At 29.9% G+C, this 24,070-nt stretch overlaps 2 protein-coding genes across 3 annotated transcripts in view; both read left to right on the top strand.

The window, feature by feature from the left end:
- The window catches only part of LOC113377690 (solute carrier organic anion transporter family member 5A1), a 130,088-nt gene extending 116,932 nt beyond the window's left edge, over positions 1 to 13,156 (top strand). For both annotated transcript variants that reach the window (XM_026618085.1, XM_026618084.1), the window contains exons 7-15: positions 7,324 to 7,431; positions 7,735 to 7,959; positions 8,642 to 8,806; positions 9,232 to 9,430; positions 10,091 to 10,266; positions 10,971 to 11,178; positions 11,366 to 11,554; positions 11,680 to 11,828; positions 12,208 to 13,156. In XM_026618085.1, coding sequence (XP_026473870.1) covers positions 7,324 to 7,431; positions 7,735 to 7,959; positions 8,642 to 8,806; positions 9,232 to 9,430; positions 10,091 to 10,266; positions 10,971 to 11,178; positions 11,366 to 11,554; positions 11,680 to 11,828; positions 12,208 to 12,815 — 2,027 coding nt within the window. In that variant the 3' untranslated portion in view covers positions 12,816 to 13,156. The remainder of the gene's footprint in view (positions 1 to 7,323; positions 7,432 to 7,734; positions 7,960 to 8,641; positions 8,807 to 9,231; positions 9,431 to 10,090; positions 10,267 to 10,970; positions 11,179 to 11,365; positions 11,555 to 11,679; positions 11,829 to 12,207) is intronic.
- An 8,323-nt stretch (positions 13,157 to 21,479) lies between these two features.
- LOC113374978 (protein tyrosine phosphatase type IVA 3-like) overlaps positions 21,480 to 24,070 on the top strand; it is a 137,030-nt gene continuing 134,439 nt past the window's right edge. The window contains exon 1 of the mRNA XM_026614932.1: positions 21,480 to 21,593. The gene's annotated coding sequence lies outside the window, so the exon portion shown is untranslated. The remainder of the gene's footprint in view (positions 21,594 to 24,070) is intronic.

The following is a 24,070-nucleotide window of genomic DNA, read 5'->3' on the forward strand; positions in this document are numbered from 1 at the left end:
TTTGACAGTCTTTGCCATACACTAGTTTGTTCTTAGTTTTCATTTTTGTTCGTTACTTGGCAAAGGTGCCACTTCACCAGCGTTACCTTTTTTCTTATGTCGCTAGGTAGGACATCCATTTCGCACGAATGGTCAAGCACAAGCATAACGCGCCTTGCGTCATTTATAATTAAATTCATGAAATAATTATTATATAATAAATTCTCGAACAATAGGCAATAGAATATTCTCAGAATCATAAAGGACTTGAGCAATGTGAGAATTTTATACAAAAGCAATGGCACATAAACTTTGGGATCAAACGAACACATGATTGTTTGCCTAAGACATACATAATGAAACCTTAATAAAATATTACAAATGTCAGAATGAGTTATATCTGAATTATAAAAATAAGCAGTTACAAACATTTATGCGAATATGAGTTCAAATATATTTCATTAGGTCTTAGACTGGTCTTGGAAACGTTAAAGTACAGTTTTTACGTCTATGAAGAGAGATATAAAATACACCTAGTCTTTAATGAATTATTTGAGGAAATTTATGGAGTCACGGTTTAGTACCTTCAGCATAAGTCAACTCTAATGTCTGCTTTAAGACATTGATCGTCCAGTGTCAGATTTTGGCATGGATGACTAGGTCGTGGAACGAACGATGCGTTGGAATCAATCCGACATTTCTGTCAAAAATCAAATCCTTTATTTTTATACAAATATGGAAACACCAATTTACAGTAACATAGTAATGTAAAAATTAAAAACCGTTCAAAGGCTTATTTTGTGTCGATATACCGGATATCGGAGTAAGGAATCGAGGTATGCCCATGTCTCGTAAGTAAAATCTAAAATATGCAGGGGCATAATTACCACCTATGTCAATTATACGGGGCTCTCGGACGACGGAGGCCCCCAACTTGTATAAACAAAAATTAATATGAACCTTCCCAGTTTACCGAAAACTGCAAGAAGAGTGTACATTAAAAACAAATTACTTGTGAAAATTTTGGTAAGGCGAAACGAGCAGGATGAATAATTCATTTCATTTTAAGATTTTTTTTAATTTTGAAACATCTTTGCCTCTTCTAAGGGATCCTAAGGCACGCTACAGCTTCTGTTCATCTTCTGTTTGTGTAGGATAAACGTTCGAATACTTTTTAATTCTGATTTTTTTCGAGTGTATTTAATGTCCTTTTTGAACATGTGCAAATTGATTAATTAAGACAATGTTGGAATCATTTAATTCTCTGCAGAATATACCCCTAACTGCATAGCATCTCATTCAACATATGTCCGGACTTATGTAATTTATCACTTGGTTTGGAATTTCAGATAATTAAAATATGTTTGCGATTCCAATATTCGATAATTATGCTTATAATTACATTCAAAGAATTTTTATATTTTGATGTACGAAATATTTTACTGATGCTGCGGGCTAGATTAGCATAGCAAACTTTTTATATATACATTAAACATACGGTTTTTTATGCAAATATGATATATATTTTTAATTTTTTATCATAATTCTTCTTTTGTAATATAACGCTATTTCGTGAACTTTAAAAGCGATATGAACCTGTTGATTTATTTATTGGGTATTAATGGTTTGATGGCTTGAATAAATTAATAATTGAACAAATACATAAATATGTAATGTAATTTCGCTTTCCATACGAGAGTTGTTTAGATTCGACGAACATTTTATAACCAGCATCTAGAAGAGTCGCATGCTTGCAGACGCAGGTACTGAGACGACGAAGCGATCGCACCGTTACTTTTATTGTAAGATGACACAGGGAAGCATTTGCACGTGTAAATAAATCAGGAGATAAAACAAGTCGAGGGTTTGAATACATTTAAAAGAGTGTCATAACTCTGTGCAGAGAGAAGAGTTACCTATTCAGATACACATAATTAGATAACCCAGCATTTAGCTAACCCAGGAGAACTGTCGTTTTATAGCGTTTAACAGCAAACGCAAACGTGCGCTTAGGCCCTGAATTAATTGATTTCACCGAGTACAGAAAGCACATTTTTCAGGCAGATTAAAAAAGTTCGAGATAATAGAGAAAAGACTTTACTGGGAAATAATCAATTTTCGAAAAAAATGTCTATTTCGTTCTTTTGCAATAAATCTTTTTTCATTGACCTTTTAATCTGGTACATTTAGCATATAATCGTTTTTTGAACAACTCCTTTATTTCTATGTACATACAAGAATAATTGTATACATAAAATGTAATATATTTAATATACACCCGGGCTTACGAGTGGCCTGACATACTAGTGTTTTGAGATACGAACAGCCAAAGGAGCGATTTGTTACATTGACATACGAGCCAAGTTAGAGATACAAGCTTTGAGCAATTAAGGGTTTCCTAGAGAAGTGTTAATGGCAAAATTAAAATATGGAAAATTTTGTTAGTTGTGATAATGATTTTCTTGCCATAGAATTATTTTGCCTGTTTTACGATAGTAAATTATTTTATAGTTGTTCATTTCAATTATATAGGGTGCCCCAGACCTTGACGTCAAACCGAAGCGGGGTGATGGTATTAATCTTAACTGTCCCGAAAAAAATTGGAAAAAAAATCGTCTCGCGTTGTTTGGAAATTACAAGCTTTTAAGTGCAATCCAGAGCTTTGGTATAATTATGACCACTTTTCAGTTATTCTGGTAATTTTTAATTAATTTAAAACACATTTCAACTTTAGAATCATAATCGTGTAATCAATAACATTTTTAGAACCACAAGCAAAAACAATAACACACTGTTTCAAATTTTCAAGAATTATGGTTTTTTGTTCAACTATGAATTTAAAATTTTTAAAATCGGTCGACTTTGGGAGGTTCTTCTATAAAAAAATGACTAAAGTTGGCACATTAATCGGGATTGCAAAATTGTAAAATATGTACTTGAAAATTTTATTATTGAAAATTTTCGAATAAAATAAATTACATGGTTTTTGCTAGTACTTTTTACTCATAATATAGATATGCACTGTGTTTAAATAGAAGGAATTGATAAAGGGTATAACTCTAGCTGAGGGTCTCACAATAATTTATAAGCAGCTTTCTGAGCTCTAAAAGCTTGTGAGTAAAAATCACCCCAAAAAAGTTGAAACAGTTTGATAATAGGAGTTACTCAACGAAACATGTCTAGCTCATTTCCGCAATATGAATAGACAGAAAAAACAGTAATTAAAAAAAATAATAAGTAAACAGTGAATTTATTTTTAATATTGAAAAAACATAACAAAAACGATAGACCAGTAACGAATTAGTGACATTTCGATGTATTTATATGAGGAACATTGCTTTGAGATGCGTATGGTTACGGAACGAATTTAACTCGTATTATATTATATTGCATTATGTACTTATATAATTATACTGATCAGATGTAAGTAAAACGATGCAATTAAAATGAAATCTGTTAAATGCGTGAATGTTTGAAGTTCAGTATTTTAATCGAGTTTATGAGCATAAACAGTATTCGATCGATGCGGCGGCCTCATTACCTAGCTTGTAGCTCTTGATTTCTTGCGTGGCGAATCAATAGGAGTTGGCAAGCTCCATTGTAAACAATACGGCATTTCTAGCAGGCCGTAATGCAGTGCAGTGCTTTTCGATCCTACTTCTGACATGCAGTATTTTATTCACGATACAGTCTCTCGCAATACAATTATTCATACCCTGATTTCTATCATACCACCGAAAAAAGATATTCCAATGTTTAGCTATTCTTTCGTGTATTTAGCATACATTTATTTGTTTAAATCTTGGGGCAATACATCAATTAAAAGTTGTAGAAATTTATTATGATACATATAATCATATGTCATCTTCAGTGGAATGTAAATTAGAAGTTAACTGATAATAGTAATAATAATTCACAGGAATACTGCTACACTATTTCTTGTCAATTCAAATAAAAAAATATTATTTTAGATTGAATTTTTAGTGTTAGGCAAAACATTGCAATTTGTCACAGCTACGATGCAAATATATATATATGAGGAAGAGATAGCATAGCAATTGCTCCAGAATTTTCTTCGAATTATATAAATTTCTAAAAATAATTTATTAGATATATAGAACTAGACTAGAAATTTATAGAGCGTTGCTGATATTCTTGAATATCGAAAAGGTCTTTAATATAAACTTCACAGTTTATATGCCTAGTGTTAAGGCGATCAATCAAATGTAGTATGTAGTCGTATATTTAATGGCAGTACAAAAAAAAAAAACTTCCACTCGTTTCCTGAAATGTAGGTCAATAATCATATCATTAATATTAAATCATATCGCAAGATAGTTAGTTATAGCTACGGTCGTTATCAGTTTTTGTTGACATCCTGTGTTTACATTGTGACACACTATTTTTTATACAACATTCGATGTAAGCACGCAAATTCATAGCACAATCTATACACAGTATACATTAATAGCGGTATTTATAGAGGGTTGTTTGGTCCGGTACGAGCAGCAATCAGTAACGGAATATTTTTTTTTACTAGCTTAGGCCAAACAAATACTGACTATAACTTGATAAAAATAATAGGATATAGAACTAGAATAAATAATTTTTAGGAATCAAATCATCTCAAAAAATGTTATGTATATTTATAATTTTAGGTGTTTTGATGCATATACCATACGAAATGACTATTTTCTGATTTAGATCCATATACTAATGTATCACGTGCCTACACGCATTTTGGCGTAGCATAAGTTTGAAAAAAGTTGTTTAAATACTAACAAAATAAAATTCTGGAAAAAATTAAGGGATTATGGGGAAAAATTTTTCGATAAAATAGAAATATTATGTTATTGTGACACACTATTTTTTATACACATTTCGATGTAAGCACGCAAATTCATAGCACAATCTATACACAGTATACATTAATAGCGGTATTTATAGAGGTTTTTTTGGTCCGGTACGAGCAGCAATCAGTAACGGAATATTTTTTACTAGCTTAGGCCAAACAAATACTGACTATAACTTGATAAAAATAATAGGATATATAACTAGAATAAATAATTTTTAGGAATCTAAATCATCTCAAAAAATGTTATGTATATTTATAATTTTAAGGTTTTGATGCATATACCATACGAAATGACTAATTTTCTGATTTAGATCCATATACTACATGTATCACGTGCCTACACGCATTTTGGCGTAGCATAAGTTTGAAAAAAGTTGTTTAAATACTAACAAAATAAAATTCTGGAAAAAATTAAGGGATTATGGGAAAAATTTTTCGATAAAATAGAAATATTATGTTACGGGTCTAGAATGGTATGAGTTGGTAGCCATGAACTGTTAAAAAGCTATGTATTTGCTGTGCCATCGCACGTTTTACACATAATACCTAACCTCTGAGTCAGAATATTAACTTTATTGAGATTTCACTATGTGTTATTAAAGTCACAACAGAAAGTTGCACCAATGATAAATTATTGATATTTGAGCCATTTGGAGGTTAGGTTTTATGTGTAAAACCACATGATCGCACAGCAAATACATAACTATTTTACAGTTTATCACAAACTCTATTTCTAATTTCTAATTGGCCCCTAAATTTGAAACATAATCCGCCACATGAAAAGCGCCTAGCTTAAATGAATTTATTTAAGAAACAATCATTTCGATTTTTTTTATTTGTTCTATTCAATAATATTCTTAACTAGGAATAATAAGAGTGCAAAGAACTATCGAATGTCCTAAATTGTAAGATTTTTATTGAATTTGAATACAATTTAATTTTTTTAGAACTTAATGTACTTGATATGAAAAGTTATGTGTATTTTTCAATTTATAATCTCTAATTTTATATCAAATGTCAACTTTTCGATCTGTAAACAATATTTAATATAGATCGGAAAGATTCAGCAATTTACCTTAAGGCCAAATGTAATACACCACAAAATTAAATTACTCCTTACGAGTATGCTCGCAAGTAATATAAAGATTTGTGACAGCACTTCTGATCTATCTACGTAATCTCACCTCCAATCCAATCCCACATCTCGAATCTATTTGTCATTGTCACAAATCTCTTATTTTGTCCGAAAAAACTTTAACACTAATCTTAACTAATTTGTATTGCAAATTTAAATTTTTAATAATATGTATTATAAACATAATTATAATAGTGATAAACTTTCAAAATCTTTAAGGAAACCAGTCAAATTGAAGGGTTAGCTGATTACGCAAAAAATGATTATGTATTCGCTTTATTTGAAATATTAGAAAATAGTATTCCAATAGTAAATATAATGGTAACGAAGGGTCTGTGATGCACCAAACTTACGAGGTCTGTTCAAAAAGTACCCGGAATTTTCGTTTTTCCAAAAAAATATTTATTTATTCGTCTACATTAATGTGGTCCCCTTCAAAGTAGTCCCCCCCAGATATAATACACTTATGCCAGCGTTTTTTCCAATTTTCGAAGCACCCTTGATATTCACTTTTTGATATGTCCTTGAGCACTCTCAGCGATTTTCTTCAATCGAGGAAAACCGCCGTCCTTTCATGGGTCTCTTCAACTTTGGAAATAGGAAAAAGTCACACGGAGCCATATCTGGTGAATTTTTGCACTTTGCAACACTTTATTTCATTTTTTACGCAAAATTTAATACAAATTCTTTGACTTTTCAATTCTTCCATTGTAAAAATCGCCGAGCTCAGAAAAACACGTCGAACCTTAGCGACTACCACAGACAAAGTAAACAGTGAATATAGCTGAAAATTTCATCATACTTTAGGGGCATGTATACCAACACAATAAAAAAAATTTTTTGACAATCAGACACTCCAGACCCGCGAAATTTAATTATTAGTAATTCCGGGTACTTTTTGAACACACCTCGTATATTAAAGTATTTTGCGTACAATCAAATTGCTAACAGAAAAGATCACCCCGTCAACATCAAGATTACGAAAAAATTTGCCAAAATGTGTAATAAAATTAGAAGTTGTAATTTTTATATATATATTGTATTGTATTAAAATTACATGCTTTGAATGCATAAAAGACATCCCAATAATATGTAAAAAAATATGTTCAAAAGGTATGATTACCGTGTAGATATCATATTTTCGTTAATTTTTTGTGATATTTAAACAATTTTTACATTTAATTTGTATTCGAAGCTTTTATATTACAATGTTCAAACAAGTTGAGTATAAATTAATATATATTTTTTTAAAAGAAAATACGCATTGCGTTAATTGTAGACGTATTGTGAAGAATGTATTTGATAAATTTGATTTAATTTATTGGTCTTATAAAAAAAAACTATTTTCTTTCAGGTTTCATGTACAGTATGGCGGCGTTTGGGCCTGTGCTAGGTTTTCTACTGGGAGCTTATCTGCTATCATTTCATATGGATTCTTTTTCAACAAATATAATATCGATTGGTGAGTGAAATGTGAAACGTATTTATACAAAAATTTTAATATGAAAAAATATCTTATTCATTTGTTTTTAAATATTTCCGTCATTATGAAATATTTGACGGTAAATGCATTTGTTTTGAATCATTAATTTTGTTTTTCAAATTAAATATGTCTTATGATATGATACTCCGTGTGTAGTTTTTATGGGAAATTATAATTCATAATGAATTTAAGCTTAGAAACGAGTTTAATAGTCTGCAGTAAGTTTGTATTCGCGTTATTGATTAATGATTATAAAAAAGTAATATTTTATTTATTTTTCAGGCCCCGGCGATCATCGATGGGTTGGAATGTGGTGGGGTGGCTTCTTGCTGTGTGGTTTCCTCCTGATATTGGTTGCCATACCCTTTTTCTCCTTCCCTAAGGTTTTAACGCGTGAAAAGGAGAAAATAAAATTTCTAGAAAAGGCACGTGTTGCTAATTCTGGAAATGGGCAAACAACTACGCAGAACAAAACCATGGACAGCGGTTATGGAAAGGATATCAAAGGTATCGATACAAATCATTAATTTTTATTAAACAAAATATAGCAATTTTCATCCATGCTTAGTTATTTATTGTTTAATTCTATTTATATATTGAGTACCTATCAAATCGATAAGTGTCACTTTAGTTTCAGCTATCTTCACATTTTCTAGACGCTGATAATTTTAATATCACTCTTAAATTAAAAAATTAAAATGTGCGTTTGTGAATTTAGGACGCGTTTGGAAGCAACTATATTTTAGGCTAGTTTTATGGAATTAGGAAGCCACTGTTTTGATTTCTTTTAAATCTCGACGATTTTTAAACTGTATTTTAAAGTCTCAAAAAGAGAAGATCCTACGATGAATTATCATTTTCTAGATAAATTTCAAAATGATTTTAAGTATAATAGACACTGTATTATAATAAAAATGATATGAATATGCATATGTCAAACAGTCATACGTCCTCTTTTTACACTTTTTGATCAGATATTCTTTGCACTGTCAAATCGATTAAATGAACAATTTGAATCGATAATTTGTTCCATCGAAATGTTTACTAAACTACATAATTATAACACAACCAACTTTTTAAAGGTTTGTCAAAACGATAAGTTTTTTCTGCAACGGGCAAAGAGCACATTGAAAACTTAAAGTGAACTAATAATTGACGTATAATTAATTATGTATCTTATTTTTTTCAGATATTCCAAATTCTATGTGGAGATTAGTGTGTAATCCCGTGTATGTTGTCACGTGCTTGGGAGCATGTATGGAATTGATTATAGTATCGGGCTTTGTAGTCTTCTTGCCTAAATATTTAGAGACGCAATTCAGTTTGGGAAAGAGTCAAGCTAGTGTTTTCACAGGTAATTCAGAATTATTATAAAATATTGCTTTATTTGAAGATTTTGAGCCATTTGTTTAGTCATTTACATATATTTCAACTGGTACTTGCAACAAAATTTCTGTAGTAGTAAAATATTATTATATTTAATTATATTTAACTTCTTGACACATTTTGATAATTTTGCTTCATATCTTCTATAATTATCTCTGACACAGATCCTACATAATAAATAAATGGCGTACAGTCACTATACTATTGATCAGAAACTGGCATGCACAGTTTTATATAAAGCATATAAACATTATCAAAAAACTAACATTCAAGGACTTCGAGTTATAATTCCTAAATTAACTGGTCGAATTAGATTATTTCAGTTTTTTCTTAAATAGATCTAATTATACATTGTTCTGATAGTTAATAACAGAGTACATTATAATTTTTCAGGCTCAATAGCTATACCAGGAGCTTGCATAGGAATTTTCATGGGTGGATGTTTACTGAAACGATTAGAACTCAGACCAAAGGGCGCTGTGCAATTTGTTTTAATTTCTAATTTTATTTGTCTTCTATGTTATGGTTTGTTATTCTTTTTGGGTTGCGATAATGTTAAGATGGCCGGAACTACCATACCATATTATAACAAGTAAGTTTACAGAATATTATATACACATATATATATATATATATATATATATATATATATATATTATACTATAATATCTTATATGATATTAGAATTTTACTAGAAATACGATTTAGTAAAGTTTAAAGTTACGTTCTGTTACATGATATACCAGGTAACTATCATACAAATGTTGTATTCACTCAGCAACTTATGCCTTATATGAGAGTTAGGATACTACTCTAGATATATTTTTTCAACTATCTTAGAAGAGTTTGTATATAACACTTGTGTCTTTCACACCACTGTCAACTTTTTAGAGCATTGATACAAATTTCTTTCAAAATCAAAAAATAAACCAACTCTGCATGCGAAAATTGTAACGATAGCGCGTCCTTGAACACAACTTGTATATGTAAACCACAAGATGTAATAACTAAAATTGCGTAATAACTGCATCATTACACGTGACTGCTATGTAACCTGGAAGGTTCTTACCAGTAACTATTTCGAACGTACTGCATTGTTTTGACGCAGAAATATGTTAGTGTTTCGTTCTTGGAAAGTTCCTAAACCAAATTATAATTAAATTGGATGTTATAAAAACCTGATCCTATATTTAAATATCAATAAATATTGGAACAAGTATTGACAAATTCTTATTTCTATTTCTTATTTTAGTACCGCACCGCTGGAGCCGTTCCGTGTGAATCTTACTGCGGCTTGCAACTTTGGTTGTGAGTGCCGGATGACCGACGTAGAACCGGTTTGCGGAAACAATGGTTTAACTTATTTTAGCCCTTGTCATGCAGGATGCACTGCCTTTTCTTCAAGGTCAAACTACACCAATTGTGCCTGTAAGTTGAAATTCTTACGATTACTTGGCTCTTTGCCTTGAATTTGGACATCGTCCTCCTTCTTACTTAAAGATTTAAAGAAAACTATGTGTCAGTGTCGCAAACTCTAAAATTCAAAGTAAATTTTAATGAACCATATTAAAATGCAGAACAAGGAATACAGTGATACCCTGACATACAAGTAATTCGTTCTTTAACCACGCTCGTATGTCGACTCGCTTATATCTCGAAGCATTTCCTCCTATATACATGCATTCAAATTCCATTAATTTGTTTCAGCATTGTAAAAAAATCACAAAAATTTACTTTATTTATTTAAATTAGTTACGCTCGTACATTCTCTCCATCCTCATATCTTAAAATGATTTCATGCTTTAATTCAAGAGAGGTTTCAAGTCATTCAAGTGATTTTTTTTTTAACTTGTTGTTATGAAAGTAAATATTTTGTAAATGTACAAACAGTAGAAAAAGCAAACTCAACATATATAACTGTACTGCAAATACTGATGCCAAAATATTTCTATGATTGGAGAGAGAGTTGTAATCATTGTTACATCTGACGAAACATTCATCAGGTCACTCGTAAGTAGGGGTACCACTGTATATACATTTTTTTAAAAACTTGCTAAACACTAAATAGATAAAGTTGTACATATATTTATATCTTAAATTCTCCAGTAAGATTTTAATCGTTATTTTTACAGGCATACACAGCAACCTGACAGCCTTGGCTGCCGGCTTGACTTCGCCTAATACTGGAGACGAATTCGCCGAGGTCACTGTAGTACCAGTAGCGACAGCTGGTCCTTGTTCCTCGCCATGTAGAACTATATATCCATTCTTAATTCTGCTTTTCTTCATGACTTTCATTGTGGCAGTCACGCAAATGCCTTTGCTCATGATAGTTTTAAGGTAAGCTAATACGATAGTGGATTTATATAGTTAACGTTTGTGTTGAAACAATCAGTGTCCAAAATTATAAAATTTCCACCTTCCAAATTTGTTCAGATGTGAAACGCGAACTGTAGTTTTTTCTATTTTAATTATATCTGTTAATATAAATTATTACATTTAAATTTACAAAAACTATTATTTTCAGGTCTGTGAGCGAAGAAGAAAGATCATTTGCACTTGGTATGCAATTCGTAATTTTTAGATTGTTCGGCTATATCCCTGCTCCAATATTATTTGGAAATTTAATTGACTCCACATGCATTCTCTGGAAATCTACATGTGGCGAAACGGGCGGTCGATGCTTATTGTACGATATAGAACAATTCAGATACAGGTACGTTAAATAAAAAATGCAATGCAATTAAACTATTTTATTAAAATCATGCACTCACTAAATTTGCAAACATGATTTAATTAATTTAATAATTCTTTTTAATTTTGTTACATTTTATTTTTCAGATATGTGGGGTTGTGTGCAGGAATCAAGATTGTAGCCCTTGCGATCTTCATGTTTGATTGGTACTTAGTCAGGAGACGCAAGAATTTAGATGAAGCCCGACCAGTGACTACTAACGACTTAGTAGGATCGATAATTAGTCTCGATAAATGTGAGTTGAATAAATAATATAAGATTATTAACATTATAGGTTGGTCATTAGTTTACACAATTCTATGAACTGTTGCATTACACTGTCGCTTTGAGTTTTTAATCTATTTTGAAGCCATGTTTTTTATGCACATTATCACCTTCACCACTGAATGATTATCATAAACACATATTTATAGAGTACTTTATACTTGACACTTTTGATTATTGCATTAAAGTATATTTTAATCTTGTTATTGCTCTGTTCATCTATCAAACTTGTTTTTTCTAAACTCAAAAGAAAGAAGCTATTATAATTGAAGGTCCTGTGGCCAAAAAATGCGCTTTTTAAAGCTGTTTTGTTGTAAGAATTTTTCAAGACATTTAATTGATTATTTTAGTGTTTGAAGAAAAACCTTCCGTGGATAATCAAGGTCTACCACCTTACACTCCAGAAAATATTTTAAGACCATCTGAAACCAAAACTCCATCACAGAATGTAGAGAGCAATCAGAAAGTCCTAACTGCCACTAAACATCTCAGGAATGATTCAAAGACAATACAATTAGAATTGCGTCATCAGCATCCTGACACGAATGACTTAGAAGTTGAAATGACAATATTGGAAGATGGACAAATGGTTTTGCGTCACCGCAGAGCAAATTCAAATGATTTGAAAATGGTGACAAACCATTCTCGAAACAACTCTCGCGATTTGAGTAAGATTAATATACTTGGCAGGCCTCCTAGAGATATCAAGGCTATAGATTATGAAATGCTAGCTAGTCGTAGACACAGCACAAAAGATCTAGAAATGATGAAGAATCGTGACAATGAATATAGAAGTAAGAGCACAACGCACTCCAGAAATAATTCAAAAGACATGAGATTAGAGTTTGACCCCAAACACAGAAGAACCACTTCTCAGCACATTCAAATTGAAAACTATGATATGCGGCCCGAAGAATCACAGTTGATACCAAATATAAACTTTTTAAGTAATGCATGAATAGAATAATTTTGTTTTTAATAATTTTTGGCCTGATTTTTTTTAGTTTAATTTAGCAGAAATATTATTTGCATTTGAACATGCTTCTGTGTCTATGTGGTATACATCACAAATCAATATGTGAGTTTTATGTGTGTACATATCTGAACAAGTTTGAACAATATGCCATTTATTTGAGCCTAGTTTAATTCACTGTATTATAGAAGTGTTCATATGTCAAATGGTTTTTAATTATTATGATTAGCAAATAATCTTTATTAATAGATATTATTTTGTTTTGTTTTGAAGTGATTGTACTTATTATTAGTGTAAGGTCTTAGAATAACGAACTAAATATTTAATGCAACAAAGTTATAGTGACATGATTTTAAATATCTCATTGATTTGTCTTTATAATTTGTAGTTATCTTCTCTCTATTTTCTACAATTTATTTTTAATGCAAAGTTGACTATTTATAATTTAAAATTATGCTCATAACTGCTATTTTGGATAAAAATGAAAATTATTTGTCGAACGTCATTTCTTAAATGATATTGTAAAACTGGAGTTATTATGTTAAGAAATTAACTTTAAGTTTGTAATTTGATGCTGGTGTCACCATAGAACAAAATGATATATTTATAAATGAAATCCTATTTTTAATTGAGCATAAAATTTAGGCAATTGTCACGACCGATTTTCAAAAGTATACTGTCCAGTAGAAAAGTATTGAGATTGTTGTGTGAGTGCAGCGGCCTTTGCATGACATTTTATTATATTATACATCTAACTTCATAATCGTCTGCCTCATATTAATGCCTGTCAAATCTTCTTGAAAATTTTAAAAAATGTGATAGACCAATTATGTAGTTCTTATATAATTAAGACAAGTTTTAAGAATATTCAAGACCACTTCCTAATTTAATTGGATTAGCGCAAGCTGTGTTACGTGCTGTGAAAAGTAATAAGCAATTTTCTGTATTTTGTGGGGGATAGATGCAATGTAATCTGAATTTATTAAGAGGATATATTATCTGTAAATATTTATATAAGTTAGTTCTAGAAATAATTGTTTGTGTGTGTGTTGATGCAATATCTATATGCATCACAATGATACAAATATAAACAATATATTTATAATAGGATTAAGTAGTACTCATTCCTAATTTATAGTTTTTATTTTTATATTACTTGAGTTAATGTAATTAATTAGATGTATATAAATTATGAGTAAATTTGTAGTAGCGAGTGAGCGTTTTGCACCCTTTTTTGTGAACATTTTACAAATGTGTACATTTTGAACTTAGAATATCACATCAGACCTGGTTTTAGTGACGGCAGGGATGATATATTTGAATTATTTACAGTGGGTGTTATTTGGCTTGAAATTTTCAATTGACAAATAATTTGAATAATTAATTTGTGTTAAACTTTGTAATAATTGTAATTTTGATGGTACATGAAAATAATCATAAAATTACTGTAAAATTACTTTTTAGCTTAGTTTTATAAGCTCGGAATACATAATTTACCGCATAATATTGCATCGAGTAACTCACATATAGATATTCAACTATGTATTATTTTCAATAAGTTTGCTTATATTAATTTCAGTTTATGTTTTGGAACAGCATTTGCCCACTGTAAATCGTTTACTGATAAATCTTACATTATAAATTTAAACACATTCCTACAATTTAATACATATGAATAATAGGATGGATATTTAGATACATTGAGTTTTAGAGAGTCACCAATCGATCTGATTTTTTCTTGTTAAAATATTCTTCAATCAGTATATATTATTATTATTATTATTATTATTATTATATATAAACACCGTGAGAAATTGTATTTGTAAAGCACTGCTATGCAAAATACTCCCTGCAGTAAGCAGCATTCCCAACATATCAAGATAAGCAGCTGTGCTATATTTAAATTTTATTTTAATCAATTAATAACTAACATATTCATTTGAAACACTATAAATTTACTGGAAAAATGTATTTAATTTTTATTTCTACACTGGATTTATATATATTAATGTTTAGTAAATGAAACCTCTGATTTCTTTTCTTCCTATATGTCAATATGTAATTACAAAAGTAGATGTTTGTTAGGAGAGCATTATATATCAGAGTAGTCAATTAAATAAAAATAATATATTGTTCATTAAGTATGTTGCACATCACATATATCAGAATGCCTTACAAACACTTAGATGGAATGGATTTGAAGTGTCTAAAATGTTTGCAAAATTTCGATTTTTAAGCTGTTTTAGTCTTAGTATGTTTGAGAAATTGCTCAAATTACAAAAGTAATATATATTGCATTCAAATGCGTCAAAATATAATCATCGATAGAGTAGATTATATAGATAAAGGACACATGACCTATTTTTGAATTAACGGTGATTATTAATTGTAATTTTCAAAATTGTTATTATAACTTTGTTACCGAATGCGTTTCGAAAGAATGCTCTAATGATTATATATATATATATATATATATATATATATATATATATATATATATATAAATACATAAATACACTGACTCATGCTCTTTTCACATGTGGTAAAATGTTACTATAAAGCATAATATTAATGATTGAATATACAAAATAAATTATTTGTCATATATTTATTATTGTTTCATTGAAGTTTTATTAACCCTCCGTCGGTCGGATATTTTTTCACCTTCGAACGGTCGGAAAGGTCTGGCTGGACCACCATTCATTTTACATGCATTTATATGGGATAAATGAGTTTTTGGTGTTTTATATATTAACGATTATTAGTAGTAAATATTTATAGTTTTGATTTTTTCTTTTTCTTACCGTCTTTTGCATGTGTTGAGCTTGCTTATAATAAAAATATTACATATTATATTATATAAAAAAAATCAAGAAATATAAAAAAAATCGTTGCTTTTGTTTTATATCAATGGAAAACAATATTTATTCTTTTTCGGCGTCTTTGAAATGAATGTGAAATTCAAATGAAAACGTAAGGAGGTGCGTCGCCTTTGAAATGAGCTGTAAAACTCAAAGTGAAAATATAATTTCACTTTTTAATTTAAAAATTGTTGATAATGTGTGCATTACTCATCCGATTTTCAGTGTTTGCGATTACCAATAAGTTTGGTAGGTTTTCAAGGAACTCTCGTCATGAAAATACTAACGTTCATGTTACAACACATAGCGAAGAATATATAAAACGCAGTTTGAATAGAAAATACCATGAAAAAAGACAAAATACTGGTTTACATATATCAAAAAGCGTATATTTCATACAAAATGTATGGGTGGTCTAGACAGACGTTTCCGACCGTTCGAAGTATAAAAAAGTTAATATCATTATAATTATCCTTCTGTACATTTTTTCGTCCAGATGTTTTCATTGATCGACAGCTAATGAAATTTCTTGACTAGGATTACAAGAAGTATTTTTTTTTAATTGAAGTTGAAAAAAGTCTGGCCAGACCACGCCGACCGATGGGTTAAGTATATAAGGCGGAATAAATCTATTACTTGAATTTACATTTTTATTATAATTCATTTGCAGTGGCGGCGCTAGACCACGCATGGACGTCGGAAAAATTGGAGGTTTTTTAGGCCTCCCCTTTCACTCATTATCAATTGAAAAAATGTCAGAATGCGTAAACCAAAATATAGTTCAACTAATTACAACAATTAGGAAAATTACACAGATTTCAAATAATTAACAACTTTGCGAAGCTCCCGAATACGCGAGGCCGTCGACAGTCGCCGTCACGTAACGTTGCATCTGTACATTAATTTTCATTTTTCAGCCTGGTTAAGTTAGGTTATTCTACAACTACAACTCATATATCATTCAAAAATTGTTATAATAGTTTATATTTCAAGGAGGAGTCTATAATGTATACGATAGGTCAATCATTTCGAAATTTTGATTGTGCTCTTGGAAGGAAAGATATCCTGCGATGACCTTTCCAACCTGAACAATAACAATTAACCAGTTAACATCATATTAAATTCATTTGTGTCAAAGTTTGCATTTTTCACTGCACAGCTGATTGGCAGATCTATCATCACATTGATGGATGTTGGTTAATTCGGTATATACGAGTGAAAACCAGGATTACTATTGTGATTAAACCTGTTGAATAGTTATATTTCATTCAGAGGTATTTTTGGAATAATACTGTATTATTATACAGAAATGTTTTCTAACTTTTATTTCTTATTCTTATTTTACTCTATAGTGCAGCATTTTCCAACCAGTGGAGCGCGCCCTCTCAGGGGGGCACTAGGCTGTTCTTGGAGGGGGCGCGTACATATGTTTCCAGAATACTATTATCGAAAATAACTGATATTAAAAAAGAACCAACAATAATTAGTTTTATGCATATTTTACATAATACTCCTAATAGTAAACACCGGGCGGCGGTTGCAATCTGAAGTCCACATTGATTATACATGAGTGTCACAGCGCCGAAGGAATGCTTGTGGATTTCAGGTTGCTGCCGACGCTCACGTCACACGGTGTTTACTGGGTTGCATATTAATTTGTTGTCCGATGAAATCAGTTGAGTATTTAAAATTAAACTGTTGAAAAAAATAAGGAGGGCGCAACATTTTTTTTTATTAGAGCAGGGGAGCGCGGTGCAAAAAAAGGTTGGAACCCACTGCTATAGTGGATATATTGGGGAGAATAGTTACAGCTAAATGATCTGACCATCGCTCGACCTGGTTGATGACCTTTCAGGCGACAATATCCATTGCAGACACAGATATACGCGTATAATACACTAAATCCGCCTCCAACATGGTCAACTAGAACTTATATAATATTAACCTTGAAATAGTAGTTCAAAATTATAACTGTAAATCAATAATGCTTTCAGATCGTCTTTTCGTTTTTTAATTATCGAGGGCTTGTTTGCAGCTCAAGTGATAAAAGCTTTGGTCTTGCAACCGCAACGTTCCAGATTTTGTTTCTGATTCGGGGTACCTTATATCAAACAGTTGTGATATCAGTTTCTAATTAAAAATATTATTTCACGTGAAACTAGTCTTATGAGACATTAAATAATTAAATTTCGTTCGAAAGCCACTGGGTTGCCTTCTGATAAGGCAAGGTTATGAGGAATTACATCACACCAGCTTATAGAACAATTCCGGATGTAAGTATATTATGTATGATGTATATGACATATGATGTACTAGTGCTAGTGGGCAAGTATATTATTTTTACAGAGAGCTGATGCTTCTGAGATTGATATCTTTGGTCTGTCTGTGAGTAATATAAAAAATCAAACCAGAAAAAGTACCCTTAAATGACTGTTTTAAGTAGTGATTTATAGTTTATTAAATGTTTAATATTATTAGTTTTTCTTTAGTGTTATATATTTGTAGTTTATATTAAGTGTTATGTAGATATACGAAGCTATCTATGAACTCTTAATAATCTATTTTTTTCATATATTATCTTTAGTTTATAATTTGTACACTTTAAAATGTAATTATATTGTATTATTGCCATGGGGGTTGAATAAATAAATAAATAAATATTTGTTGTGTATTTATTTAAAGTTTCTAACATTTCAAAAGTTTTTATATTGACAATGTTCTTGTAAACAAATATTTTAATAATTGATTTATATATTTAATATTTGTATTTCGTGATTCTAAAGCATACATGACGCTTGAGAACCTTTATGTGATATCATAACTGTACATTTGAAATGCTTTATCGCTTTGACATCAAATAAATGTGAAATAATTTATTTCTGCACGATTTATGAATATTCGTTCATCAATTAAAATTAATTGAATGATGATAGCAATAATATATTTTATTAAATTGACATTATTATGGTGTCAACATAATAAAACAACTGCAAAATATTGTGACCAAAATAAATTTCGAATAAAATTAAAAAAAAAATTAAACTTTATACGTCAATATCATCAATTATTAGATGCAGTAGTTTGCAAATAGATTTTATGATTCACTTGGAAATAGAAACAATTCAATAACTGAATTTGATGCGCAGATATGAATCAGACTATAAAAGCTTGTGCAATAATTTTTTATTGGAACATTAAAACCAAAACTTTGAAGTCTGACTTTTTTGTTTTTAACTACGGCCGCAAGTGTTGTCTTAATACATTTATCAATAAATTTAATAAAAGTAATAAAACTTTTTAAATGTAAAAAATAACAAGTAAAATTTACAGATTTTTCACGAATTATTCGAGAATTAACTGCTTCTACATATTAATGAAAATTTTAAATTTCTTTCTAAATTGTGGTATCAATTGTGGTTTTATCAATATAGTTGTCAGAAATTCGAGGTACATTGAAACAGATAAAAATTTACATGAGCAACATAGAATATTTATTTATTTTTTAAATCTGGGTTCAGACTCATAAAACAAAGGTATTAAATAAAAATAATCAAATAATTTATCAAAAATATATATATAAAAGTAATATTTTGAATTAAATAACTATATATCACTTTATGTGGTGCTGGAGACGAATGGAGAAATAAAGTGGACAAATAAGGTACTGAATAAAGAAGTATTGAGAAGAGTGGGCAAAGTAAGAATTCCACCGATAGTCCAGTCATTTAAGCTTAAATTAGGTAAGAATCTTGGAATTTGACATACCCAGCTGTAAGTCTCTAAATACTTGTATTTTGCACCCTAAAAGTTGTCTCACAACCTACATATGTTTCGTACACTCTACCATATGTATTTACAAGTATTTACAGACTTGCAGCTAGGTATCTCGAATTCCGAGGTGAACTTACTATAATGACTGGACTATGGGGACGATCCTAGAAAGAAAAGGAAACTGGATCAGACCCATTCCGCCATAAGACGTCATCGACATCTACACGACGTCGTCGCAAGTAAAATAAAAGAACTGAAAGATCAAGGAAAAAGAAGAATGCAGATGGTTGATAACTTACACGAAAAAAGAAAATACAGGAAACTGAAAGCCGAAGCACAAGACCAAGAAGCATGAAAGCAGAAATTTGGAAAGAAAAATGCATAAAATGAATAAAAAGTGATTAATGGTCAATAATTATTGGCAATAAAACGGTAAAGGAAATAATAAACAAGTAAGTGAAAAAAAATAAATTAACTTGCGGTTCTCTCATACCATGGACCTGCCTTTGGGTAGATAATATATTTATTATTAACTTCCCGTAGGGTAAGTTATTGTAATGGGCCGAAAATCGAAATTGAAAATTTTTACATTTCTCAACGTTTTGAAGGTTTCTGAACGATTTGGCATACCTCAGAAAAAATGCATGTGTGTTTGTATGTATGTATGGATACAATTTTTCGTCCACGTTTTCGAGCGCACAGATCAATCGATTTGAATGGTTAAAAAAACATTCGATTCCTATTGATAGGGAGATGTGCTGATTAGTTTTTGGCAAAGGCAGGTCCAGCCGTTACGGAGATACGGAGCAAAGAGTACAGAACGGAGCATCCGATTTGAATGATCTAAAAAACATTCAATTAGTAATGATTGGGAGAAGTGATTATTAGTTTTTGGCAATGGTATTTTGCCATTTGGAAGATACAGAGGTAAATGTGAAAAAAATGGCAGTTTTTGAGGGAACTAAGCGTCCAATTGAAATGATTCAAAGAACTTTCAGCTTGTTTTAACAAAATAATTGATTTTGGGGAAAAAAATTGTATCAAAAGTAAGTTTTTTTTTTAGTTTTTTTTTGTACATCGAAAATAATTCAGATTTTATTTTTAATTCTGACTAAAGTTCTAATATACTTTAAAACAAATAATTTTAAGTTTGCAATTCAGTTTATATAATTCTTATAAATATTAGACAATGTTACAATATTTTTAATAATCTATTTGATAACATTCAGCATTCCTCGAACATTTCGTTACGGTACGGGAAGTTCCAGCAATTTGCCTTAAGGCACGATGCCATACACCCCACTAGTTATAATATGACTTTATATTATTATTTTAACTAAGAAATATATTTATGACCTAATCCTAATAAAATTATGTAATTTAAAATTATAAAAAATAGTGAAACTACAAAGTAAATGAAATACAATAAATTTATACATTTGTGTAATGTATTTGTGTAAAATAAATTGTTAATTTTTATTAAGTTAATATTATTATCATATTGCTTTATATTATTATATTAACTAAGAAATATATTTATGATCTAATCCTAATAAAATTTTGTCATTTAAACTATAAAGTAGTTGAAATACAATAAATTTATACATTTGTGTAAATATTATAAAATAAATTGTTAATTTTTATTAAGTTAATATTATTATCATATTGCTTTATATTATTATATTAACTAAGAAACATATTTATGACCTAATCCTAATAAATTTTTGTCATTTAAAACTATAAAGTAGTTGAAATACAATAAATTTATACATTTGTGTAAATATTATAAAATAAATTGTTAATTTTAATTCATTTGTATTATTATTATCAAAGTACATAATCTTACTATTGAGCTAAAATGAAAAAATGCAAATAAAGACACAATACAAATACGACGAACCGAGCGTGTCGAATAATTGAAATCAAACTTTGTCATCGTCCGCGCGCATAACTTTGAGAATCTGTGGCCCGAGCAGAATGCTACATCAGCCATTTTGAATACGAGAACTTCACTTCAGTTCATTACGAACCTGCATTGTGTGTGGTGTCAGTTGAATGTGCTGTGCTAGTTTTGTTCATTTTGTACGGAATATAACCGTTCCAATTTTATTCAATGTGTATGGCTATAGTGGTGAGTTATTGTTCATTTACCAACAATTTAATTATGTTCTAAAATATTATTTCTAATGCTCCCTGTCAATATATTAAACGTCACTATCGAGTAAGGTTAGAATCTTCGTATGTGTATGGCATTCAGAACCGAACGACCAAAATTAGTTGTTTGCTACGAGTTGTAACAAAATTTAGTGTGTGTTCCTTTATTATGAATTAATTGATGTATTAAAGTTATTTTAAAATACTACGCCAACCGCGCCCTATCAGATTTAGTGTAACAAATTACAGTCCTTAAGGCACACCCTTCGAAATCTTATGTGAAAACGTTGCCTTTTTTGTAAATCCAAACAATTTGGGAAGAAATTTTGTTATATTTTACGGTTTTTTATGTGACCTATATAGATATTTTTCAGAAACATCTGACATGTGTTTGTGCATGTCAAATGCTTGGCATTTTTACTACATACTGTAAAACCACAAATAGAACAAATTTCTTTTTATTGTTTTTGCAATAAATTTTATTTTTTGATAAATCATGTGTCATTTGATACAGATAGGGTGCAATTTTGACAGAATAATTAGTAGAATTATCATAGGTTCTTGCAAGTGTTAGCTTCGTTTTCATTTTTATTTAATACGTTAATTGCCACGATAATATTAAAAAAAACACAAAATGTAACAAAAAAAGCTTAATGAATCAAAGAAAAACTAGTGGTGTATGGCATCGTGCCTTAAGACTAATTGCTGAAACTTCCCACACCGTGACGAAATGTTCGAGGAATATTAAATGTTTTGAAATAGATTATTATGTATATTGTAACACTGTCTAATATTTATAAAAATTATATAAACGTAATTACAAAGTTCAAAATTATTTGTTTAAAGTATATTAAAACTTTAGTTAGAATTAAAATTAGAATCTGAATTATTTTCGATATACAAAAAAAAAATTAATTTTTTTGAAAAAAAAATTTTTTTGAAAAAAAAATTGAAACAAAAAATTTTTTTTACAAAAGCAATTCTTTTGTTAAAACAAGTAAAAAGTTTTTTGAACCATTCAAATCGGACGCTTATTTATCTCAAAAACTGTAATTTTTTGCACAATTAGCTCTGTATCTTCAAAATGGCTGGACCTGCCTTTGCCAAAAACTAATCACTCCTTCTCCCAATCATTGCAAATTGAATATTTTTTAGATAATTCAAATCGAATACTCCGTTCTCTCAAAAACTCGATCTTTATTTTCTGCACTCTTTGCTCCATATCTCCATAACGGCTGGACCTGCCTTTGCCAAAAAGTAATCAGCACATCTCCCTATCAATAGAAATCGAATATTTTTTTGAACCATTCAAATCGGTTGATCCTTGCGCCCGAAAACGTGGACGAAAAATGCAGACATACAAAACACACACACATCCATTTTTTTTGAGGTATGCCAAAATGTTCAGAAACATTCAAAACGTGAAGAAATGCAAAACATTTCATTTTCGATTAGAGTTAAAAATTGCCAAAATTTCTTGAAAAACCCTATTTTTTGTCACATAAATATGACTGACATGGCCCTACCTCTCCTTCTACCAAATCGCGTATGTCAAAGATATAAGACTGACATTGCTATTAACTTGTTATTTATATATATATTATATATATATATATATATATATATATATATATAATTGTACATTATCATTGCCATTTATTTCATTGAATGGATCTATAATTGTATTCTGTGAATGCGTCAGCTGAATTCTAGGACATAATGTTTCTTTTGTTAAAATTGAACGATTTCTGGGAACGTTGTATCTATCTGTCATGGCAAACAATCATTTGTGCAGGAAGGCTTGACATGATTTTTGCAGGAACCAATTTGATAAAACATTATTTTAAACGTGTCATAGATAACATGATACATATATAAATTTCACCTATACGCATAAGTATGAATATATTTAAATTTTGCACTTGGGTAAAAATATGCACATGGTCGCCTACTTTAGATCCTTTGTATGCGCGAATGCATATGCACATGAACATCCCACCAAGGTAGGGGAGACTGGGTACGGTAGTGACAGTTGTATAATAGATAAACTATAATGATTTTGAGATAGGATGCATAGTGAGAAAGATTAAGTATGATTGTTCGAACAAGTTTTCATTATTGTTTTCAGTCAGTGCATTACATTAACATGAACATTGCTTTTAAAGAGTCAAGAGTAAGTTTTCATATTCAAATTATTTTAATAACTGTTAATTCTGCACAGATGGATCACTTTGTTATTTTGCTGTAAGTTGAACATTAGTAGTTATTTACCAGCAATTATTTTTTGCTTGCAATTAAATAATTTATCCCAGTCATAATGATGATTTGTTTTCAAAAATGCGAAAAAAATCTTTTGGGTACGGTTGTGACTTGTGTTTTTTGTCCCTTTCGGGTGAAGATTATACAGATTAAAAAATCTAACTTAACAGAGACAAAATATCAAAGAGAAATGAA

This window comes from Ctenocephalides felis, unplaced genomic scaffold (assembly GCF_003426905.1).
Source record: "Ctenocephalides felis isolate EL2017-DRISC unplaced genomic scaffold, ASM342690v1 CF-g0.4_SCAFFOLD_01886, whole genome shotgun sequence".
Lineage (NCBI taxonomy): Eukaryota > Metazoa > Arthropoda > Insecta > Siphonaptera > Pulicidae > Ctenocephalides > Ctenocephalides felis.